The 22685-nt window shown below is 41.6% G+C and overlaps 1 protein-coding gene across 2 annotated transcripts; it reads right to left on the reverse strand.

Annotated features, from left to right (window-relative positions):
- Positions 1-10064: 10064 nt before the first annotated feature.
- Positions 10065-15222, reverse strand: LOC119489994 (serine-aspartate repeat-containing protein I-like). 2 transcript variants are annotated; one of them, XM_037773086.1, is made up of 5 exons: positions 14745-15222; positions 12425-12909; positions 11894-11960; positions 10843-11451; positions 10065-10734 (listed from the first exon to the last, which is right to left on the reverse strand). In XM_037773086.1, exons 1-4 carry the CDS (start codon positions 15021-15023, stop codon positions 10843-10845), a joined length of 1440 nt encoding a protein of 479 aa, XP_037629014.1. In that variant the 5' UTR covers positions 15024-15222; the 3' UTR covers positions 10065-10734. The 2 variants fall into 2 exon arrangements, with proteins under 2 accessions (XP_037629014.1, XP_037629013.1); XM_037773085.1 differs by having other exon boundaries at positions 12425-12912; positions 14745-15217.
- Positions 15223-22685: the final 7463 nt, after the last annotated feature.

Here is a 22685-nt window from a genome sequence, read left to right on the forward strand (position 1 = left end):
AAAATATGTGTTATGTCACTGTCAGGTGTAATGAACCACATAGATATTCAGCCTACCCTCACTCATCACTGCCTACCATTATGAATCCAAAGTATTCAGGGTCATATTTCTTTACCACACACTTTTACTGGTTTAAAAAAATTGCTTGATTTTGTGTCACTGCATCTGTGACATATATATGTCTGTAAAGGGGAGACTTGTGGGTACCCATAGAACCTAATTTCATTCACATGTCTTGAGGTCAGAGGTCAAGGGACTTTCAAAATGGCCATGGCAGTTTTTCCTCACCAAAATGTTGCGTAAGTTTGGAGCGTTATTTAACCTCCTTCCCGACAAGCTAGTATGACATGGTTGATACCAATGGATTCTTTAGGTTTTTATAGTTTCATATGATGCCAGTATCTTCACTCTAGCTTTAAAAGTGAGCCCTCTACAACCTCTGAAATACAGAATAGCGGTTAATCTAACCATTTGGCAGCACCTTCGCGGCCCACTAGGTGGCTCTCTGAGGCCCACCAGTGGGCCCCGGCCCAGTGGTTGAGAATAGCTGGGCTAGAGCATAAATAGCGACTTCAGTTCCCTGTCAGAAACATAGACTGTATAGCTGTCTCACGGCAATGTAAACTGGTAAAAATATTCAAAATATAGCATACACTTAAACTGATATTAATTTTTTTAGGTGAGCCTTTCTTTTAGGTGGCTGAAATAAGCTTTGTTGTTGGCCCCATCCACAGCAGTACATCGCTTTGCTTCTGTGCGGTAACTAATGTCTGTTTCTCCAAACTGGGGGTGTGCCGACCGTCATCTACTGTAGCTAATACACTAACTACGGATAAGTACTTCATGCGACCCCACTTAAAAACACCCAAACTATCCCTTTAAGCTCTTGTGTAAAGGTTGACGTTCGTAGCTTTGGTTCGTAAACTATTCTGTATTGTTTCAGTGTGGTTACACTGTGTGGGTTTGTGACGAATGTTTGAGATACAATCCAAACGCTTGTAGCCTATATACAGTTCATTTGTAAGACATGTTCTTCCATCAGAGACCATCTGTAGAGAATATGACTTGATACACTGGCACCGTTGTTATTGGAGAGTTTTATTAAAAGTTGATCCCAGCTGGAGTTCCCCCAGTCTGATCCTCACCCTTAGTTTCAGGACTTTCCAAAATGGGATATTGTTCTTGTGTATTTCATGAATACAGAAAATGAGTCACAGAAGCTGCTACCAGAGTTTACTTGATTTTTTTTGGAGTGAATGTGGAAGAGCAAGATGTCCTACTGCCAGGATCCAATTACTGAAACCCAAAGTGGTACTGTAGAAGAAAAACTGTCTGCAAAGATAGTCTTGCTTGCTCTATCTCTAGTTAATTCCTTCTATCACAATCGCCGCCATCACCGACAATCTTAGCAGAATCTCTCAGCTGACTCGCTCTACACCTGTCTTTCTCTCTGAAAGTCACTGTGGAAAATCTGCTCCTATCATCATGGAGTCACGAAGAGGTCGGCTCTGGTGATGGGCAGCCTGTCATGCTCCCGATGAAACCTCGCCGCTCGGTATGATTATCACAGACAGATATAGTCCTCTCCGTAAACGCTGTGAGACTCTCATGTTACCAACAGATCTCTGTTTCAGATTCCACCAAGGGGCACAGCTGAACCGCTGACCTGGAGTCAGCTCACACGGAAAACTATATCATTTATGATCTATATCCTTATCATCTCTGTGTCCCCTCTCCTTCCTGTGGTATCTATCTTCTTTGCAGAAACACAGATTTAATAGAATATTCTCACTGAAACTCGCCAGGCTGCCCCCCAGTAGGAGGAATTAGTGATGAGCTTCAGGGTTTTTTCACATGCGGCACTCAGGTGGAGGGAGCACGGTATCAGTTTAGAGGGTGGAAGAGAAAAGAAAGTCAACCAGCCCTCTGAATCCAAGGCTGTAGAGAGCGTCTCAGTTTGCCCAATATGGTATGGTATGCTGAGACACCTCAGCCATGTGATGTGAGGAAGCAAAGCGACTTAGAGGGAGGAGGAGGAAGAGGAGGAGGAGGAGGGGGGGTGGACTGTCTTTCGATTTGACATTAACCAGCGTACATCACATGCTTCACATCTACGATTGCGGTACGTCTCAAAATATTGCATCAGAGACTAGTTTGGCTTGCCTTTGAAGCATAATTAAGCTTTCGGGTGAGAAACAGGATGTGAATACGAAATAATGGCGCTAATGAATATTGAACGATAACATGATTGTGGCATAAGATTCTCAGCTGTGAAGGGTTTAATATCTAGATGGCTTTTTTTTCGTAAAAAAAACATAATTTTTTACTTTGTTGATGATAACATCAAGTATAAGCACACTGGAACATATTTTAAAGGAATCTCCATGTATTAGACAGTAGTTTGTATCAAGGGAACTGTAAATACTCAGTTCCTCCTCTGCATGAAAACAGAAAATATGAAAATCTTTTGGCTCCATCTAGTGGTACTGAGGGAAAACATCAGGGACATATTCAATAGCTATCAAGCAGGGTAGCTCAAATCATCTTTTCTATCTGTGATTGTTAAAAAAGCACATTTTCCATGTACCTCTGCAGCGTCGTAGTTTGACCCGTTAACATCACAGCAGTGTCGTCTCTGCTGCAGCGTCGTTGCAAAGGTCATCTGTGCTGCGTCTTCAACAGGGTTCTGATTTTCATCTGTCCACCATCTCTCACCAGCTGCACATAGAAAGTAAGTATTTATGTTGTAAATAGACAATGACACAACACTTATTGACAATCTTAATGTTCTGTTTTGGGTCCTGGAGACCACAGGCCTACTTTCTTAGCTCAAAAAAAACAACCTTATCATTGTTTTCTCCCCATGTGTTCATATGCTAATTATATGGAAATTGCTTTTTAAACCCGATGAAGTGATGACATGATTCTGAAGATTGATGATTATTTCTGTTTTGGGATCTCAAAATGTTGAAAACCTTGTTAAATACAAAGGATGTTCACGTGTGATTGGTGTTGATTAGTCTATTAGGATTTCTGTCGTTGTCTGTGTGAGGGAGCTCCACTTACTCCCTCATCAGTCTGATGAAAAGCTCCTTTATTTATCAGTCTAGTTGAATAGTTGGCTTTGGGTCATGTGGCATGTGTTTATCATTTAAACGTAGGATCCACTTTAGTTGATTAATACATCTGCGTCATTTAGTATCTTTTTTTCATTTAAGTATTTGTTTCATGTTTTTTTGTTTGCTTTGATTTCTAATCATTGTTCTCTCCGAGGTCCACTTCCTGTTTGAGGATGGTGCTCTCATGAACGCACGGCACATCGAAGCCCCTTTGCTCCACCAGGTGTTGGCTGTGGCTGTGGCTGTGGACTGTACCAAATGGGACCTTGGGATGGGGGGAGGAAGCAACGGGTTTCCAGTCTACTCTCGCCTGAATAGGATGCTGAAGAGTTGTTGTACATCGTAATGCCACAGTGGAAAGAATGATGTTACTAGATTTCTTTGCTATTAGCAATTAACTGTAATTTTGACCAGGAAGAATTTCAAGCTATTGTTTGATTCATTCCGCCTTTTGTCTGTCTCCTTTATGTCAGTGTGTTTCCTTTGATCTTGTATTGATGGCACTTGTTCTATATATGTATATTGATGTTAAGAAACAGTAAAAAGCAGAGATCTGAAGGTTCCTGGACTGTTGAGAAATGCTGGCTCACATTCGGATCAACAGATTTTGAAATTGCTCACCCTTAACATTTGGTCTCAGAAGTGGGATTACTGAAATATTTTCTTATTTGATGTAATAACATTGCTTTATGGTAATTTCAGTATTGTGTCACTTTAGTCAAATGTGCAAGCCCAGTTTATGGAAAAGGGAAGGGTTACCACTTCAATATTTCTCTATATATTGGATTTTATTTAGGTCAGATGAAAATAAAAAATACTAACGCAATAATAATTTCCTGACCTTTGAATGAGTCGTTGCAGTAAAGCAGGCCACAGGATCCAGCAGTAGACGAGTATGAAAGGTTTGGTATCGGAGACTCAGCGAGGGTTTCTAACCTGGGTTCAATGTTCCCCTGCTGCACATGCATAATAGAGAAAATCACAAATCCAGTTATATCACTTCTGCAGCAGAAAGCTTAAACTGATTTGTGTATACATTTCTCTTTCTAACCTCGTCCATTTTGCTCCATTTTGGACTGATCTCCATCGTTTCCGTAAACTCTGTCAGGCCGATTCTGACTCTCCTATCATCTGTCGAGCCTTTCCGCAGACAGGTCCTTTCATCCAGAGTGCCTCCTTCCTCCGTCTGTCTGTCTGAAGGAGACAGGCTGTTGGTCTTCTGAGCCTCTCTCAGGTCTGTCAGAGTTACGCCCTGCAGGACATTCATACAGCTCCGTATCTGTCAACAGTCAAACACAATTCAATAAAACCTGAACTTCTGTCAGCAGTTTGATCTTTACCTGTGTTGACCTGCGGGTCTGTCTGGCATGACGAGACTTTGCTTTCCTCTGAGACTCCGCTTCTTCATCCCTGACCGGGGTCAGATATGACCTGGGTCAGTGAACAAACAAACAGAAGAAATAAAGATTTGTAAGTGGTAAGACTTTAACAGGTCACTGAGAATCACATCAAATGGAGAAACAATAACAGGCAACAAAAGACATTAATTAGACCTGAATAATATAGGTCAACAGTCAGAAACAATCCAATAAACATAGTATACTGTGTATCATGTATATTATTACTTAAAGAGACAGTGTGTAGGATTTGGTGGCATCTAGTGGTGTGGTTGCAGATTGCAACCAATTGAATACCCCTCCTCTCACTCCTCTCTTTTGTTTCCTCGGTAACGTGCAAAACCATGGTAACGCCATTCGCCTCGTCCAGAGGCCATCCTTACCATAGTAACACTACTTTAGGAGCATTGGGAGTCAGACGGCGTCTGGCGGCACCACGATTTTACACTCTGCAGCTCACATCACCGCAGTTTCACAAGTGTGTCATTGAACTACGGTGGCCTTCAGGTAACGGTAAACGGGAAAGCCCCTCACTAGAGCCAGTGTTTTGTTTGTCCGTTCTGGGCTACAGTAGAAACATGGCGGAGCAACATGGCGGACTCCGTGAAAAGGATTCGCTCCCTATGTAGATATGAAGGGCTCATTCTAAGCTAACAAAAACACAATGATTAGTTGCAGGTTACACGAGTGAAAACATAGTTATGAATATGATATTACATTTCTGCTAATGGATCCTCTGAAATGTTACACACTGTTCCTTTAATGCTCCAAAAAGGTGTAAAGCAGCATAGACTTGGGTTAAACTCTTTCCAACCGCCAGACTCACTTTTCAACATTTTGTGTTTGGAAACATAACATACACTAAAATAATAAAGGATTTAAAACTATATTTTGTGATAAGAGCTCCTCTACAAGACTAGGCCAGAAAATTAAATATTAACGCAGGAACCGTTTTGTTCAATTTTATTGTGTTTTATAATTGTATACAATTTGAAATACAAAATTTAAATTTTTCTAATAATAAATACAAAACAAATGCTCAAAAGTCACATTTCTCAAACGTCCTGCCGTGTATCCTTAATTGTGACCTCATGCTGCATCAGTAGGTGTATGGTAACATCCCACTGATTTACACTTTTGAATCACTTCTCCCTGCATTACACACCACCCCAACATCTCATTTGAACAGGAAATACTTTGAATTAAGGAAGCAAGATGCTCTGAAAAATGCATTCTCATTGCAACTTCCAAGACCTGAGCTCGATTTCCGCTGGAGGCTGAGCAAACACACATAAAGAGCTGAGCAAGCATCAGTGGAGAGGCTCATGTTTTACCAAGAGAGCTGCCGGCCTGCCTGCCTCTCCTCTGCTACGTAAGCTTTTACTGCTATTGATCCATCAGTTATGGAGTCACCCTGACTGAGAGTCAGCGGGTTGGTCAGCCGCACACTCTCCTGTATATTGTACAATGCATAGGATATGGACAATAGGCTGATTCCAGAAATGACACAGTGAAACAATAAACCACAAACCAAGTTAGAGCTATCCCAGCAGCAGATGCTTACAGACAGATTGACTGTAACAAACAATCATGACTTCAGTTTAGAAAGTATCCACCGAAATCTGCAACCCGTAAAAATGCTCCTCTTAAACTACATAATAAATAATGTTAATAATTAATATTCTAAAATAGTTGCAAAGGATAATATCCCTCAGCCAATAATTACTAATGCACATATTAAAGCTAATCAAGTAGATCAAAGAGAAGGACTAATTTTCAGCCCCCAAAGAAACAAACTACAAGCTCCCATTACATGAGTTCAAAGAGGCCTACAGGACCTGTACAGAGCACAGTTACTCCACATTAAGATGACAAACACGAGGACCAGGAGCTTTGCACAAAACAGTGGCTTGTCAGACTGAGAATAAAATAAGAGAAAAAATAATCCAGGAATAGAAGAGCATGACTCAGTCTCTGTGAAACTTACCTGGGAACAAAAGCTTGCATGGTCCCTGTGGAAGGTCAGAGACTGAGGCTCTGAGACACTGCAGCAGTGATGTGTGGGAGAGGCTGGACAAAATGACTCTGTGGGAGAGAGAGATAGAGAGAGAGAGAGAGAGAGAGAGAGAGAGAGAGAGCCTCTGAATGATGCACACACAATCGATTTAGACTTTCTGTTTATTGAGGTCTAATGCAAGCAAGTCTCTTCAGTTGGACATGATGTATGTGTGCAGCAAACACATTAGACATACTAAATACATTACATATTTAGGCTAATAAGTTGTATGAATACATCCCATGTGAGTGTGTTGTAGAAGCACAGTTATTCCTTCATTCAGTCAGGGAGTGCAGGGGGGCACCGGCCTATTAAAAAAAAAAAAAAAATGAAGGGTGGTATCTTTTCTTTAGGTGATATTTAGGTTGCAACAGCAAAACAGTGCAAATTCAGCACATTAAAATGACTAAGGAGTGACCCCTACAGTAAGACAAGCAATTTAAAGGTACAGTGTGTAGCATTCGGTGGCATCTAGTGGTGTGGTTGCAGATTGCAACCAACTGAGTGCCCCTCTACTCACTCCTTCCTTTCCAAGACTGAGGTAACGTGAGCCGCCGAGTGCAAAACTGTGGTAACACCGTTCACCTCGCTCAGAGGCCATCCTTACCATAATAACACTACTTTAGGAGAAACGCAAGTCAGACGGCGGCTGGCGGTTTTGCAGTTCCAGCTAACGTTATCGCAGTTTCACAAGCGTGTCAGAGAACTACGGTGGCCTTCAGGTAACGTAGACTCCATGTAAAGGACCCGCTCCCTATGTAGATATGAAGGGCTCATTCTAAGCTAACGAAAACACAACGATTCTTAGTTTCAGGTGATTATACACTAATGGAAACATAGTTATGAATATTATATTCCATTTCTGCTAATAGATCCTCCGAAATGTAATACACTGTCCCTTAAATATTCATTAAGATTTGTGGGGAAATATATATTAATTTACAATGTTCATGCTTGAAAGATTGTTTCCTTCCACATAAAAGATGCACGTTGTGATAGAACATCTGGGGACTGTGATTTTTAGCAAACATTAAGTAAACAGGAGTAAACAGTGCATTTGTTGGGGACTATTTTCAGCTGTGGGTCTGTGAGCCTTTTCATCATATATATGTGAAAGAACTTTTCATATAAAAGAACATGTCAGCCAGTGCAACCGTGTGGGCAACAAGTGAGCTCTATAGGAGCCGACCTGTCTCTAGAGCTGTCAATCACTGCTCGTGAAACTCGCTCAATCAAACGGTCAAACTAGGCAGCGCTGATCAAATATGAATCAATATTGTGTTAATGTAATGCCTATTTCTCACCTCAAATGTTTTCAGAAACATCTTGTTGTGTACTGTTTAGCTGTAAAATGAGAAAGCTGGTGGGCTAGTTTTGAAAATGGCAGTCAGGTCATACACTCATTTTACAGCTAAACAATACACTAAAAAATGTTTCTGTAAACATTTGAGGCGAGAAATAGGCATTACAGTAACAAAATATTGATTCATATTTGATCAGAGCTGCCTAGTTTAATCAGAGTTCGCAAGTGATTGACAGCTGCGTTAGAGACTCCACGGTTCCCGCTCAGCTCTGATTTGTTGCTTTACTTTGCACATGTTAAAATTTTGCAAAGGCCATTAGGAGCACTAGGAGGACACAGAATAATTCTTTTCAGAGATCATTTGTCGCATGAACTACTGTCAGGATATAGTGACCGTTATATAAAAATCAATTTTTATCATATTTGGTCAAAGTTCCCGACGGCAGCTTTAAGCTCTATCAGGCTTTGGCTATACAATACTTGCACCTAACCCCAAGCACTGTTAATGTAACATGATCAATATGAATTGTGTATGACACAACAGACAGAACCAAGTATAGAAAAGTGAAAGAACCAGGGTTTATTTTAAAAACATGACAATGTGAGAACGTCTTGGCAAAAACAGTGCATATTGTAAAAGTGATGTCTTAGTAAAATGTGTCCAAGTTTTACCATGCTACCAAGAACTCTGTTGAATCATTCATACAGAAACGTATTCCATGTGTGAAGCATGACTACACAAACATTTGTCATGTCTCCAAAGAGGTAATTTTATAACAATATATTTGATATTAATAAGTGATATGTGTGTTCTTTGCCCTAATCACAGCTTGCTCATTTTCTGAATTATTTGAGAATTCACATTATTCCAGTTGTCTTTAGACCATCTCAGAGAAACAGTGTTGTGGTGTGTCCTAATATTTTTTTTTGTTTCTAATGTTTCCAGACATGTTCAGCGGGGTTGAGATCTGGTGACTGTGGAGTCATGAACACCTGCACTCCTCCTTTAGATTTCACAGTCCATGATTAGAGTCAGTGTCCTGCTGGAAAACTCCTCTTCTGCGCAACCTAAAGCTAAAAAGTATAGTAGTCCTTCTGTTGGTTCATATGTAGCTGAACCTGTGTATTTCAGCTACTATTCGACTCTGGTTTTATGAGCTGTTGGACTAACTCAGGGGTAGGCAACCTTAGGCACAGGAGCCACCATTGGCACGCGGGAGCTCAACTAATAGCACACTAGCAACACCCACCCTACTCCGCACTCTGATTCGCTAGTACTTGTTGCCTTCTTCACAGTATTTAAATTTATTGTTGATGAACAAGGTTGGTAGGGTTAATGATTTCAACTCAGATGTGGATGTTTTCATTTCTTGTATAGTGCTCTCATATATATATATATATAATTACAATGTCCTGATTTTGTATGAAAATGTATATGGATGGAATAAAATTATAGCTCCATTGAAGATTTAAATTTTTATATGCTGCTATAATCAAACTTAATGTTAACCTTAATGTTGATATGGCACACTGATAGACAAGACATTTTTAAAATGGCACTTCATATCAAAAAGGTTGCCGACCCCTGGACTAGCCTGTCACGTGGCCTTCTCTACACACAAAAGCTCTCCATTTGCAACTGTAAACTAAAGTTAAAGCTTTGATTCAAGACTTACGGTTTTCAACAGTGAAACGTTGGCACTGTTTAGATAAAGAACGAGTTCTGTCATTTAAGATGTGATAAATTGGTGGTTTTGAATGAAAATGACTTGCTTGCATTTCAATGCCACCTTGCAAACGCATTTTTTGCTGCAGCTCAACACTGCAATAGTTTTCCATCCATCTGGAGAGCAATTTGTCCCTGATGCTCTTCTGAATCAACTGCCTTAATCCCTCCAAAGTCAAAACATTATTAACAATATAATATCTGCTATTATTTGTTAAAGACCCGCAACAGCATTAAATGATGCAAAGTCTGAACTGACTGTGTACTTCTGAATGAAAAGTATTAAAGCAGTAGAGTGATGTTGCTGAAACAGTTCTTGGCAGAGGACTTTTAGACCACCGTATCAGGTGTGTATGTCCGAGATGGAATTGTAATCAGTTAAAAATAAGAAGTGCTAAATCAAAGCAAACGTCCAGTTTGTAAATACTGAACCACTTTAAAAAGGTAATAAAAAATCTATCAACTACAGTTTGTCCTATACTTTAAAAACATTCAGGAATTCTTGTTTGTCTTATGAAAGACGCTTTTTCTCTTTTTATGCTATAGCTCTTTAGTTGCCTGTGTAAACAACTGGGACACATTAAGTTACTGCAGCTGTGTTTTCCTCCTAAGATATTGTCTCAATACATTTCAGGCAGTGACAAAAAGAAACACATTTTAATGTCACCACGACAGGCATTACTTATGGCTTCAAGTGCATTGATAAACAGTTATATGTCATTGGCTTCTTGTTTTCCAGTTTAGTACAGAACGTAACGTTGACAAAAATAAAATAAAAAGTGTGTTGTGAAGAGTGGAAAACGCTCTGCAGAAAGACAGAAAGTCATTCTTTTATGGATTAAGGCTTTAGAGGTTGTTACTGGCAGGTAAACCCTGAATTACTCATTTCCTAACTAACAGCCATGTCATATGTTGAGGTACAGGTTTCAGCTCCAGGGTACAGCGACTGATTTCTTCTGACTGAGGTTTCAAAGAGCAACCACATAATGAATACTGCACCTAAACAACAGCAATCAGTAATGCCTTCCTACATCATATTGTTGACTGTGATTTTTAGACCGAGAAAGTTCCCATCCTCCTCCGTGGATATGTCCGGTGTGGAAAAAAAAAGTCCCGTTCTGGTAACGTGCACTCTGTAAAACATGATAAAACAAGAACATATATTAGGAGGGCTTTATCCAATGCAGTGAAATCTATTTTTTTATGGAAAAATAAAAAACGTTTTCTTGATTTATTCTTACTTATAATTCATCCTCTGGTAAAGCATCGTTTTCTAATGGCTCCTCTCCTTCATCCATCTCCTCTGCCTCCTCTTCAGCTGCTACATCCTGCGGTTCTTCCTGTCTTTCTGAGACCTCCTCCTCCTCCTCTCCTAGTCCCTCCTCTCCTTCAGACACTTCGTTCTCCTCCTCTGCTTTGTGTGTCTCCTCTTCGTCGGCTTCCTGGTTCTCCTCTTCACTTTGTACCCCCTCCTCTGCAGTCTTTTCTGATACGGCTACTAACTCGTCTTCCTCCGTCTGATCCTCCGTTACTGCCTCAGCCTCCTCTGCAGGAGCAGTTTCATCTGTCACAGAGTCCTCCTGCTCGACAGGAGCTTCATCCTGTGCAGCTGCCTCTCCTCCTTCATCTGCCTCTGCTTCTGGGACTGCCTCTTGTTCTACATCAGCAGGAAGCACCTCTTCTTCAGTTGCTTCTTCTGCTGCTGCCTCCTCTTCAGCTGCAGGAGGTGCTGTTTCTTCTGTGTCGGAAGCCTCTTGTTCTACATCTACAGGAAGTGCCTCTTCTTCAGTTGCTGCCTCTCCTTCAGCTGCGGGAGGCGCCGTCTCTTCCTCCTCCGTCTGTCCCACTGGCTACAGCAATAGAAAACAAAAAAATACTGTATATTAGTTCATAGTAGAGTCTGGATAGAAAACATTTTCTGCTATCTGGACATCCAGGCGTCTCGGTAAATGTGATGAGAGAAAAAAATGACAAAACCAGAATCTATACTGTGTGAATGTACGTGTAGATGTGAATCCATCAGAGACTCCATGCAAGGCAATTAGCTCCTTCAAATTAATGAGATGAAAATCTCATGGTGGGTCCCTTTGGGCTCACAGGGAACAGAAATAGTAAAGAGACCATGTGTGCTGAGGCGTGCCACACATGTTCTGCCATTATAGTTCTAGTATGATGCAGTTCAGTCCAAACTGTCAGGCAAGATCTGATTGGCTGGTGTGTTGCTGGTTTCCTGGGTAACCTGTTTCTGTATGTTTTGTCCAGCTGAGCCTGATCCTGCAGAATGTGACGTACCATACTGAGCTGCTCCTCCACACTGGCCTGCTCGAGCTGCTGGGACTGTTCACTCTCAAGCAACCCTCTGAAAGACAAGTCAGTGAAAATCTCTGTTTAAAATTATGACATTTTATCATATAATAATAATAATATTAAGGGTTCAGGGGGCTACACAATTATTGTTAAAATATTGGAAGAGGGCTCCAATGGCTTCATTTGGTTGCTTTCTTCTAATCTGTCATGTGTGACAATAGAATATTTACATGATGTTTACATAAGCTGCAAAGAGTGCACTCAATTTTCCATACAAAGATCATTTCATGCAAACTATTCAGCTCTTAAAATCAATACACTAGAAATGTTTATACAGATGAGGGCAATTTTCACAATGTGAATATGAGACCTAGCGACTCTGGTCCACAGTAACACAGAGACGCAGACAGTGACAGCCAACGGGGCTTTGACAAAGTCAACATAAAGTTATGGGTCAGAGGAGGGGAGCTATTTTTCTCCACAGCTCCAAAAGTTGCTGCTTTTTCCACCACCCACCTGACAGTAGCCATCTCCAGCGTGCTGGCCTCCAGCTGGGCCTGGTAGGTCTCCAGCTGCTCCTTCAGTCGGAGCACCTCGGCGGCCTGTCCGTCCAGGGTGGCGCTCAGCGTGGCGACCTGTCCGCCTCTCTCCTCCAGCTTGGACTCCGCCTCTCCCACGCTCCCGGTCAAGCCCTCGACCCTCTGGGACAGCTCGGCGCTCAGCAAGGCCAGGCCCTCCACCTGAATCCTGACGCCCTCGAACTCCTCGCTCTTCCCCTTCAGCATGCCCTGCAGCTGGCTCAGCTGATCCAGAGACACGGTGGCCTGCTGCATCTCCGCCAGGCGGGCTTTCATCTCCGTGTGGAGCGACAGCACCTGAGCGGGGAGGTCGGACGTCTTGAGCTGCTCGGCCGTGGCCAAGGCCATGCCCACCTGTTTCTGGGCCAGCGCGTAAGAGTCCTCCAGGGCATTCAGGCGGGTCTCCAGGCTCTCTGAGACGTGCTGCTGCAAAGAGACACACACAGGGGGGATGTTGTGAGTGAAGCTGGCCATTTGGAGATCATTCTCCTTAAGCTGGTGCTTCGATAGTCTCTTTACTACTGTATAAGTGGACTCCAAAACTATGAAAATTATTATATAAACATCATGTTACCAAACATCTGGGATGCCAAAGAGGCTTTTATATTCAGACTATATGGTTTTCTATTGTAGAAACATTTCTCCTCGCAGAGGAAGGTATAAGTCTATAAAATAAATAAAGCATTTTAAAAAAACAATCAGAACAGGTCTGATCATGAATGTACAGCTCAGTGAAACCTTACTTCCTGGCGAGAAGTTATGTGAAACAAACTGTATTTTCATCAAGAAGCGATGCAAAGTGATTTTCTCAGTTAAGTATGTTCATTAGGAGCCGAACTCAAACAGTAAGCCAACCAGCATTGGGTTGGTAAAACTTTTAGGGCTGCAACTAACAATTATTTTCATTGTTGATTATTTTCTTGATTAATCGATTAGTTGTTTGGTCTATAAAATGTCAGAAAATGTCAATCAGTGTTTCCCAAAGCCCAAGATGATGTCCTCAAATGTCTTGTTTTGTCCACAACTCAAAGATATTCCGTTTACTGTCATAGAGGAGTAAAGAAACCAGAAAATATTCACATTAAATAAGCTGGATTCAGAGAAATTTGACTTTTCTTCTTAAAATATTACCCACACCGATAATAGATTATCAAAATAGTTTGCGATTCATTTTAATAGTTGACAATTGTTTCAGCTCTAAAAACTTTGCAACTGCAGTGGCTAACTTATGAGTCACAAAAAAACAATTTACTTCTGATAAAGGAAATATGTCTGCAACAAGACTGAGCTAGCTGAGCAGTTTTCATGAAAAGTGATTAATCGCCTGATACAAAGGTGTGGTTGTATGAGAGAGAGGGAAAGGAGTGGGCAGATTGGATTTGGCTTTTAGAAAATCTTGCTCATCTCCCTGAAGTTGCCTGCAGCAACATAAAAATAGTTGGAATACTGTGAACGTCACAGGTAGAGTGAAAGATACTTGAAGCAGCCGTGAACTTCTGTTTGCAGTGACATAACAGATTCAGTTCATTCCGATGCAGAAAACTATATAACACTTTCTTAAAGCAGTATAGCACTAATATTAAATATTCCTACACAAGTGTCATTTCAGAAATACAGATGAAACACATCAACTGTCTGTTCTCCTGCAATCTTTCCAATGGCCTCTAAAACAGCCTTTGAACCGGTGTTCAGTATCAGTATCACACAGACTAAATTTAACCCTGGCACACTACTGTCTTGATTCTTCTTATTATTTTGGCAGCATCTTCTGCACACAAGCTCTGGAAGAAGCATGTTCTTTACTGGTGTTATATATATATGCAGATATTTTACCACATAGAACTGTTACATACAGAGTAGATTTACTGTATTTGAATGAATCAGTGATATAAAGAAAAAAGTCCCTGCAGGAGTAGGAGGTCAAGAATAATCCTCATCATTACAAACGTCAGCAGCTGTGTGGACAGTTAGAGGAGTTTTGTGTGATCACTCCAGTCAGGCTGCTGGCATTTTGAAACCTGAGAGAGGCCCACAGGTCTTAACTTTCCTGACTTGTAAGTGGCAACAGAGCAGTTGTGAGCATGTGCTGAGGCCTTTTTCTTAGATAGTGGAAGTGTGTGTGTAAATTAGAAGCTCAGTGGTATCATAATAGGGTATATAGGCCATCACAAGGGGGGCGTTGTGTGCATGCAAACTCAGCTCACTTTTATTCTAACAGGGAATTAAATTTGTTGTTATTATTTATTTTATTTCCTTACCTCACTACTTGACTGTCGCATTTGTTCATGGGAGGACTGGAGCTTCACTATCTTCATCTGCATGCCCATGAGGTTGTCTGTTAAGTAGGTTAAAGTTTGGTGCTGCTGGAAACAGAACCACGCTCCGGTGGCACCGCAGACCACAACCAGTAAGAATAAAACCAGATGCAGTGCGTAATTGTTGGATCCACCGCGAACTTCAGACTCCGCCACTTCATTTTTGAAAAAGTTATCTTCGTTTTTGTGATTGCCTTTCCCTCTTCGATGCTTTGCAGTCATTTTTCCCCTCAACACCCACAAAAGGACACAATGTTCTAGCCTGGCAGAGAGAGAGAGAGAGGTGATATAGTGAAGGAGCCGGTGCGTCGGAGAGAGAGAGACTGGAGAGGAGAGTGTGGTGTTTTTCTTCAGAAGGCTCCTTTAAAGCGGCACGCAATCGAGCTGGATTCAATCACCGCGCAATCAAGTACCGAGAGGCTGCAGCGGGTTGCTGATGATGAAGAGGCAGAGCTGAAGATGAGGCAGGGAAAGGCTGGGAGGGAGGCGTGGACCGAGCAGGCAGAGTGATCGTCCATTCAGGAGGAGTGAGAGGAGGAGGAGGAGGGCCGGGCTGCTACTAGGAGTGGCTGAGACTCCTCCACCATGTGCGCTGCTGTCATCTAATGGCAAAACTACACGTAGTAGATTACTCTGCGCTATTTCCTACTGCAGCTGAGCCCCATGTGGTCTACAGCAGTGTGGAAGTTATAATGGTGTGACATGACTGGACTATATACTGTCAGTTGCTGACAAGGATGAATCTATAGTGACCTTATCAATCATTTAACCCAGGGGGTTCTCCACCTTCTGTATCCTGAGGCCCACTTCTGATTGTTAAAAACAATTCCGAGGACCACCTTCCCAAATAAATTACAAACTGGGGCTCCAACAAAAAAAAAAATTCATTTAAAAAAACACTCAACTTTGTGTCACTGCATCCAAGACATATATGTCTGTAAAGGGGAGACTCGTTGGTACCCATTGAACCCATTTTCATTCAGATATCTTGAGGTCAGAGGTCAAGGGACCCACCTGAAAATGGCCATGCCAGTTTTTCCTCAGCAAAATTCAGTGTATATTTGGAGCGCTATTTAGCCTCCTTCCTAACAAGATGGCAAGACATGGTTGGGACCAATGGATTCATTAGGTTATTCAGTTTCCTATGATACCGGTAGCTTTAAAACTGAGCCCGCTACAACCTCTGAAAGACAGAATAGCGGCTATCGGATTTTGAAGAGGTTAATCTAACCATTTGGCAGGTCCTCCACGGCCCACTAGGTGGTCCTCTGAGGCCCACCAGTGGGCCCCGGCCCAGTGGTTGAGAATAGCTGATTTAACCCACTAATTCCTGCCTTTGTACTAATAGCAGCCTACAGCATCCTTTTTAAAAATGTGTCATATTGATGCACAGAATGTGTATAAAGGGCACATCTCTAATAAAGGTCACCTTCAGCCTCTAAGATGTCAACATCTTCTTGGCCTTTTGCAGCTTTCTTAATACCATCTGAACTCAGTTTAGCAGCAGCAGGGGTTTAATGCTCAGTCAAATATGCACTCTGGTTAAAGGAACAGTGTGTAACATTTCGGGGGATCTATTAGCAGAAATGAAATATAATATTCTTAAAAGGACTATTTGTAAGAATCAGAAATGCTTGTTAACAGCGACACCTGTAGCCGTTAAGTCAACGAAAGTCAGCGTCGGGCTCGCGTTTGTGCTCGCTCTAAATAGACATGAACAAGCATCGCTCAAAACAGTGAGGCGACACACGTCAGCTAAAACCACTGTAGGAGTTCTACTTTAGTAGGTTTTGGTTATTAGCAAAATAATTAATAAATAATAATAGAATTATTAATATTAATAAAGATTATCAATAAACATCAATAATAAACGGGGCACCACCCTGGAATCAGGGACCAATGACCAAAACGTTAATATAGTCTCATTATATATGCTAAACTATCAATTTGGAATGTTGATTAATAATTAAATTAATAACTATAACCAAAATAGATAGTAAAGGTTGAAGGATATCGGAGTTCTTGACATAGCAGAGGTTGGCATTATTCACTCTTGTGCAACATTAAAGAGACCAGCATGTATATTCCACAAACATTTATTTACAAGATAATAAAGGTTCAAAACACAATATTAATCTAACTAAATAACTAAACTAAACAAACCAAACAAAGTGTGTGTGTGTGTGTGTGTGTGTGTGTGTGTGTGTGTGTGTGTGTGAGAGAGAGAGAGGGGTGGGGAAACAAGATGGGTTCTTGTCTCAAAATGTCTGTATGGCCTACAAACAAAATGGCGGGCACTGTAAAACTACAAAGATGGCTGAATCAAAGATGGCGGAATCAAAGATGGCGGAATCGAAGATGGCGGAATCAAAGATGGCCATCAGCATGTCACCACATGACCTCTTTGTTCTTCTGAGAAGAAGGACAGAGAGGGGGGTGATGTGGGGTTAAGATTATCTGAAGCTGTATGTTTATGTTTAACTAATTCACAGTTTCTGTATGTGATCTTAATGTGTGTTAGATATGCAGTGGGTTAGAAAAGATGGTTAGTTGCATGCAAGACCTTGTCTATGTGAAGCATAAACTAAACACATCAGATGTGGCGAGGCCAGTTACCCAGATATCAAATACAGATAAATCAACACAGTCAAACTCAATGAATAACATTAAACCAAATCAATACAAGTACTTTCTAGAAATCAAAGTTGGACAATCTTGCTCAGCCCTGTGCGATTGCTAATGCTAAGGCCCAGTACGTTACCAATCCATGGAAGAAAAGGGTTTGTGATTCCATGTGTTGAAGTTGTGGTTCCAAGTCAAAGAGGTCGTCTTTGCTGTTAGTTTGGTGCTTTCTTTGCTTGATAGCTTGAAGTTAGCTGGTGGAAAGGGCAGAGCACTCGCGTCGTCTGCCGTTTGGTTCCTTGGTTGCAATGGCTGTTTCCTAACAGGCCATTGATCAGAACCAGAACTGTTTTGCAAGTTCTGGACTTGAGAGCCGTTCACCTCAACCAGGTCAGCCTGGGTTGAGGAGATGAAGAGCAGAGAGAGCGCAGCAGCTCACCTCTGGCACGTCAGGAGAGATGAGCAGATGAGAAGAAAGAGTCGAAAAAAAAGGAACAAAGAACATTCCTCTGGTTTTGTTCTGTGTGAATTTCACACCTAGGTGTGAAATGTTACTGTAGCCAATGAGGACTGAGATGAGTCCTGTGGTCAAGGATCAGGTTACTGAGGTCATGAGGTCACTTGAAACCAGCCAGATGCTGGGTCCCTACATCCCCCCATTTGGTCTTTAAGATGTGTAACATCCTTCAAGAGCAAATCAGAAGGTTGAACAGTTCACAGATCCTTGGAAACAACCTGGAGGTTGTACAGTCCAATCCCTGGGGACAACTGAAAAGTTGTTAAATCCATGATTGAAAAAGTTCATTCAATAGTTCATTCCATTTTGTAACGTCTGGGCAGTTCATTAACCAATTGGGCATTGGTTAAGACTATCTATCCTGGCTAAGCAAGAGCAGTCCCTAAGTTACAAATAAAACCAGATAAACAAAAACAATAGCATTGTATAAAATACCTAACTATGTTTCTCTGTTATTTATAAGGTTAGTGAAGAACAGGAATGTTAGAGGTGTTAAGTTGTTAAGGTGAGAGGCGGAGAGTGTCACCTAAAACAATGCGGACAGGTGTATGACTGGTTCTATACAGTCATAATGTGGTGTCCTAAGCTAGTGTGTGCACTAGTGATCTCTAAACAAGATACTACTAAGGAGTTGGTCCAAGTGTACTTGTAAAGTTGGACAGTGGTGTCTGAGTTGAGTTTTTGCTGTTGCTAACAAACTCAAGTTTTCCCTAGTATCTGCAAAAGAGGAAAGGAAAATTAAGGCACCGTGATCTAGCGTCAGTCTCACTGTTAGCTAGGTGTTAGCTAGTACCGTGGGAAGGTAGCTCTGGATCTCTGATGCTTACCTCGTGGCTCAGGGCTGTAACGCTCCAGGTAGCCAGAGGCAGAGAGGCACTCAGAGTAGCTATCACTGTATGCTAGATTATGTCCATGTTCTGAACCTTGTTCAGAGTCTGAAATGTGGTCAGAGATGCTGAGGTCATCGTCAGACCGGTCACGCCAATTCTGGGACAGAATTTCAGCATATGGCTTTCTAACACTTCTGTTGTGTGAATGCCTATCTCTATGCAAATGGGGAACATGGCGGTTACGCTCAGTGTCCTTATGCCGCCTCTTCTGACCCCCCTTCGACCTGTTGTGAAGGTGGGCTTTTGAGGTGGCAGATCTGCTTGACACGTCAGTGTTTGAGCTGGTGGGCTCAGTTAATTTGCCCCCCTTTTTGGAAATGACCAGAGTTTCCCAAGCTATCTGTGTCATCTTCCTTATCTCACACAGTGAGGGGTTACCCTCATGCGTCCTCAGTACGACGTGAGTGCGTACACAGGGATGCAGATTCTGCAGAAACAAGGACTTGAAGAAGGCGTTTTCTTCTAAGCCTGGCGCATTCTTACCTTGGAAGTATGCATGCCTTAAACGTTTATAGTAATCTCTAGGATTCTCACTACGTGAATGTTTAATTTGAAGGGCTGCAAACATCGCTGAGGTCTCGTCAGCTGTGGAAGAGAATTCTTCTATCAGTGCATGACGAAGCTTACCATAGTCATTTCTGACACTGAGAGGTTGTGACTGTATAAACTTGTGCACAGCTTGAGAGCTGGTTTTCCACACAAGTTTAACTTTCTCCCTTTGGGTGGCGTGTTTTAAGTCAATTAGATTGTGATCTAATTCCTTAAAATAGTCATCAATGTGTTGATCACAGTTGCCTGGATCAAAACATTCAATGTCCTTAGCTATGAATTCCAGCACTTCATGGCGTGGACCCTGTGGGGTCCTTTCTGCTGAAGGCAAGACTAAGTTAGCATTACAATGCACTGGTGCATCACATGCTAATGTTCTCTCTGGCTGAGAGGCAGAGGCTGGACAGCTGTCATCACCCTTGTGACAGAGTGGAAAGGAGGCTGAGCAGACTGAACTTTTGGAGGGAGGAGCACAGAGGAAGGTGTCATTTCTCTGTGGCTGAGAAGAACATGTGGCAGGATATCTTCTTGAAGATAAACTACATGTGTCTTCACTGTCAGTTTCAGAACAATAAGTAGTCAGGTAGCTGTTCACTCTTTCTCTCAGCGGAGGTTGAGGATCTGACTTCATTCCCAAAGATTTTAAGTCGGTTGGAAATCTTTCACTTCTGAGTGGAGAGGGAGTTAAACTCTCATCACGTGAGGAGAGTGAATCTGAGTAGCCAGAATCACAGTGACTGACAGACTGTGGTGGGGAAAGACATTCTAGTCTAAGCCCTAACAATTTTTCTTTGTACTGAAAAAAAACTAACTCTGCTGAATGCAGGTCTTCTAAGTAACGCATGGCTTTCTTATCAGCTGTCTGAACTTCATGGAGGAGACTAGCACTTTGCGTTCTTAGGCTATCTACCTCTTTTTCCAGGGCTGCTTTACTCTGAATGGCAAGACTGGTTTGCCTGTGAAAAATCAGAAGTAAGCATTTTAACAATGAATCTTTGGATGCGGTCTGCGCATCACACCTGTCTATGAGGAGCGATTCCATTTCTTTCCTGCACTCACTGAAACTCAACCTGCTGATGAGTTCAGGGCAGCCAGGGTTTAGGCTCTGTGCTAGGGAAGAAATAAAAAGCTCAATACAGGGGTTATCCATTGTTAAACCTGGAATGGAGGGTGAACTAAACAGGATGTCTAGTAGAAAACAAAACAATGTTGTTGGCTATGGTGTTGCGTTGGCAGACACCTTGTGGTGTAATTTGGGAGGTACACTAGTCTAACAACAATACACTGGCCTACACTATGGGGGGTAGCTCCCTGTGGAGTAGCTCCTGTGGAGGAGGGGACCAACTAGTGACTCTAGTGGGCATCAAACAAAAGGCCAGTAAAGTAAACAAGGTTTACAAAATAAGTTTGCTTACACACAACATGCACTAACTGAGATGCAAGGCAGTTACAGTTGTGATGATGTCTCTTAAAGGTGACTCAAGCTGGACACGTGGAAGTAACAGCTAGGTTGCAAACTTATATCACAGGGCTGTTTAGCACACTGTGGCTCTTATCTTAACTCAGGCTGTGGAAAGCTTGGCAGTTACACAGCAGGGTACAAGCTCTCTATGTTACACAGGGCCGGTGGCACGCTGTGTCATTAAAGGAACACTTAGATTAACAGCAAAATATGACAACTAGACTAGATTGCATTGAATACGTGGTATTCAAATGCTGAACCAAAATTCTCTCTAGTTCTACAGCGTAGGTCAACTTGAATTAGCAGCAAAAGCAAATTATTAACATTAACACTATAAAGGCTTAAAGTGTTAATACTCAAAATCTCTCAAATAAACAATTCTAACCACAATGTACTTGTTTAAAAGTACAGCTGGACTACTACTCCTGTGGAAGACTAGTGGTGTAGAATGTAAACACTTTTAGTTTGTTTAGAAGTGGAATATGAAATTTTTGTTTTTGACCAAAAATGATGCTGAAAATTAATATTGCACAATTATGAACATTTGCCAAAAAGAATACTATGCCTCACACGGGGCACCATTATGTAGGAGTTCTACTTTAGTAGGTTTTGGTTATTAGCAAAATAATTAATAAATAATAATAGAATTATTAATATTAATAAAGATTATCAATAAACATCAATAATAAACGGGGCACCACCCTGGAATCAGGGACCAATGACCAAAACGTTAATATAGTCTCATTATATATGCTAAACTATCAATTTGGAATGTTGATTAATAATTAAATTAATAACTATAACCAAAATAGATAGTAAAGGTTGAAGGATATCGGAGTTCTTGACATAGCAGAGGTTGGCATTATTCACTCTTGTGCAACATTAAAGAGACCAGCATGTATATTCCACAAACATTTATTTACAAGATAATAAAGGTTCAAAACACAATATTAATCTAACTAAATAACTAAACTAAACAAACCAAACAAAGTGTGTGTGTGTGTGTGTGTGTGTGTGTGTGTGTGTGTGTGTGTGTGTGAGAGAGAGAGAGGGGTGGGGAAACAAGATGGGTTCTTGTCTCAAAATGTCTGTATGGCCTACAAACAAAATGGCGGGCACTGTAAAACTACAAAGATGGCTGAATCAAAGATGGCGGAATCAAAGATGGCGGAATCGAAGATGGCGGAATCAAAGATGGCCATCAGCATGTCACCACATGACCTCTTTGTTCTTCTGAGAAGAAGGACAGAGAGGGGGGTGATGTGGGGTTAAGATTATCTGAAGCTGTATGTTTATGTTTAACTAATTCACAGTTTCTGTATGTGATCTTAATGTGTGTTAGATATGCAGTGGGTTAGAAAAGATGGTTAGTTGCATGCAAGACCTTGTCTATGTGAAGCATAAACTAAACACATCAGATGTGGCGAGGCCAGTTACCCAGATATCAAATACAGATAAATCAACACAGTCAAACTCAATGAATAACATTAAACCAAATCAATACAAGTACTTTCTAGAAATCAAAGTTGGACAATCTTGCTCAGCCCTGTGCGATTGCTAATGCTAAGGCCCAGTACGTTACCAATCCATGGAAGAAAAGGGTTTGTGATTCCATGTGTTGAAGTTGTGGTTCCAAGTCAAAGAGGTCGTCTTTGCTGTTAGTTTGGTGCTTTCTTTGCTTGATAGCTTGAAGTTAGCTGGTGGAAAGGGCAGAGCACTCGCGTCGTCTGCCGTTTGGTTCCTTGGTTGCAATGGCTGTTTCCTAACAGGCCATTGATCAGAACCAGAACTGTTTTGCAAGTTCTGGACTTGAGAGCCGTTCACCTCAACCAGGTCAGCCTGGG

This window comes from Sebastes umbrosus, chromosome 6 (genome assembly GCF_015220745.1).
Source record: "Sebastes umbrosus isolate fSebUmb1 chromosome 6, fSebUmb1.pri, whole genome shotgun sequence".
Lineage (NCBI taxonomy): Eukaryota > Metazoa > Chordata > Actinopteri > Perciformes > Sebastidae > Sebastes > Sebastes umbrosus.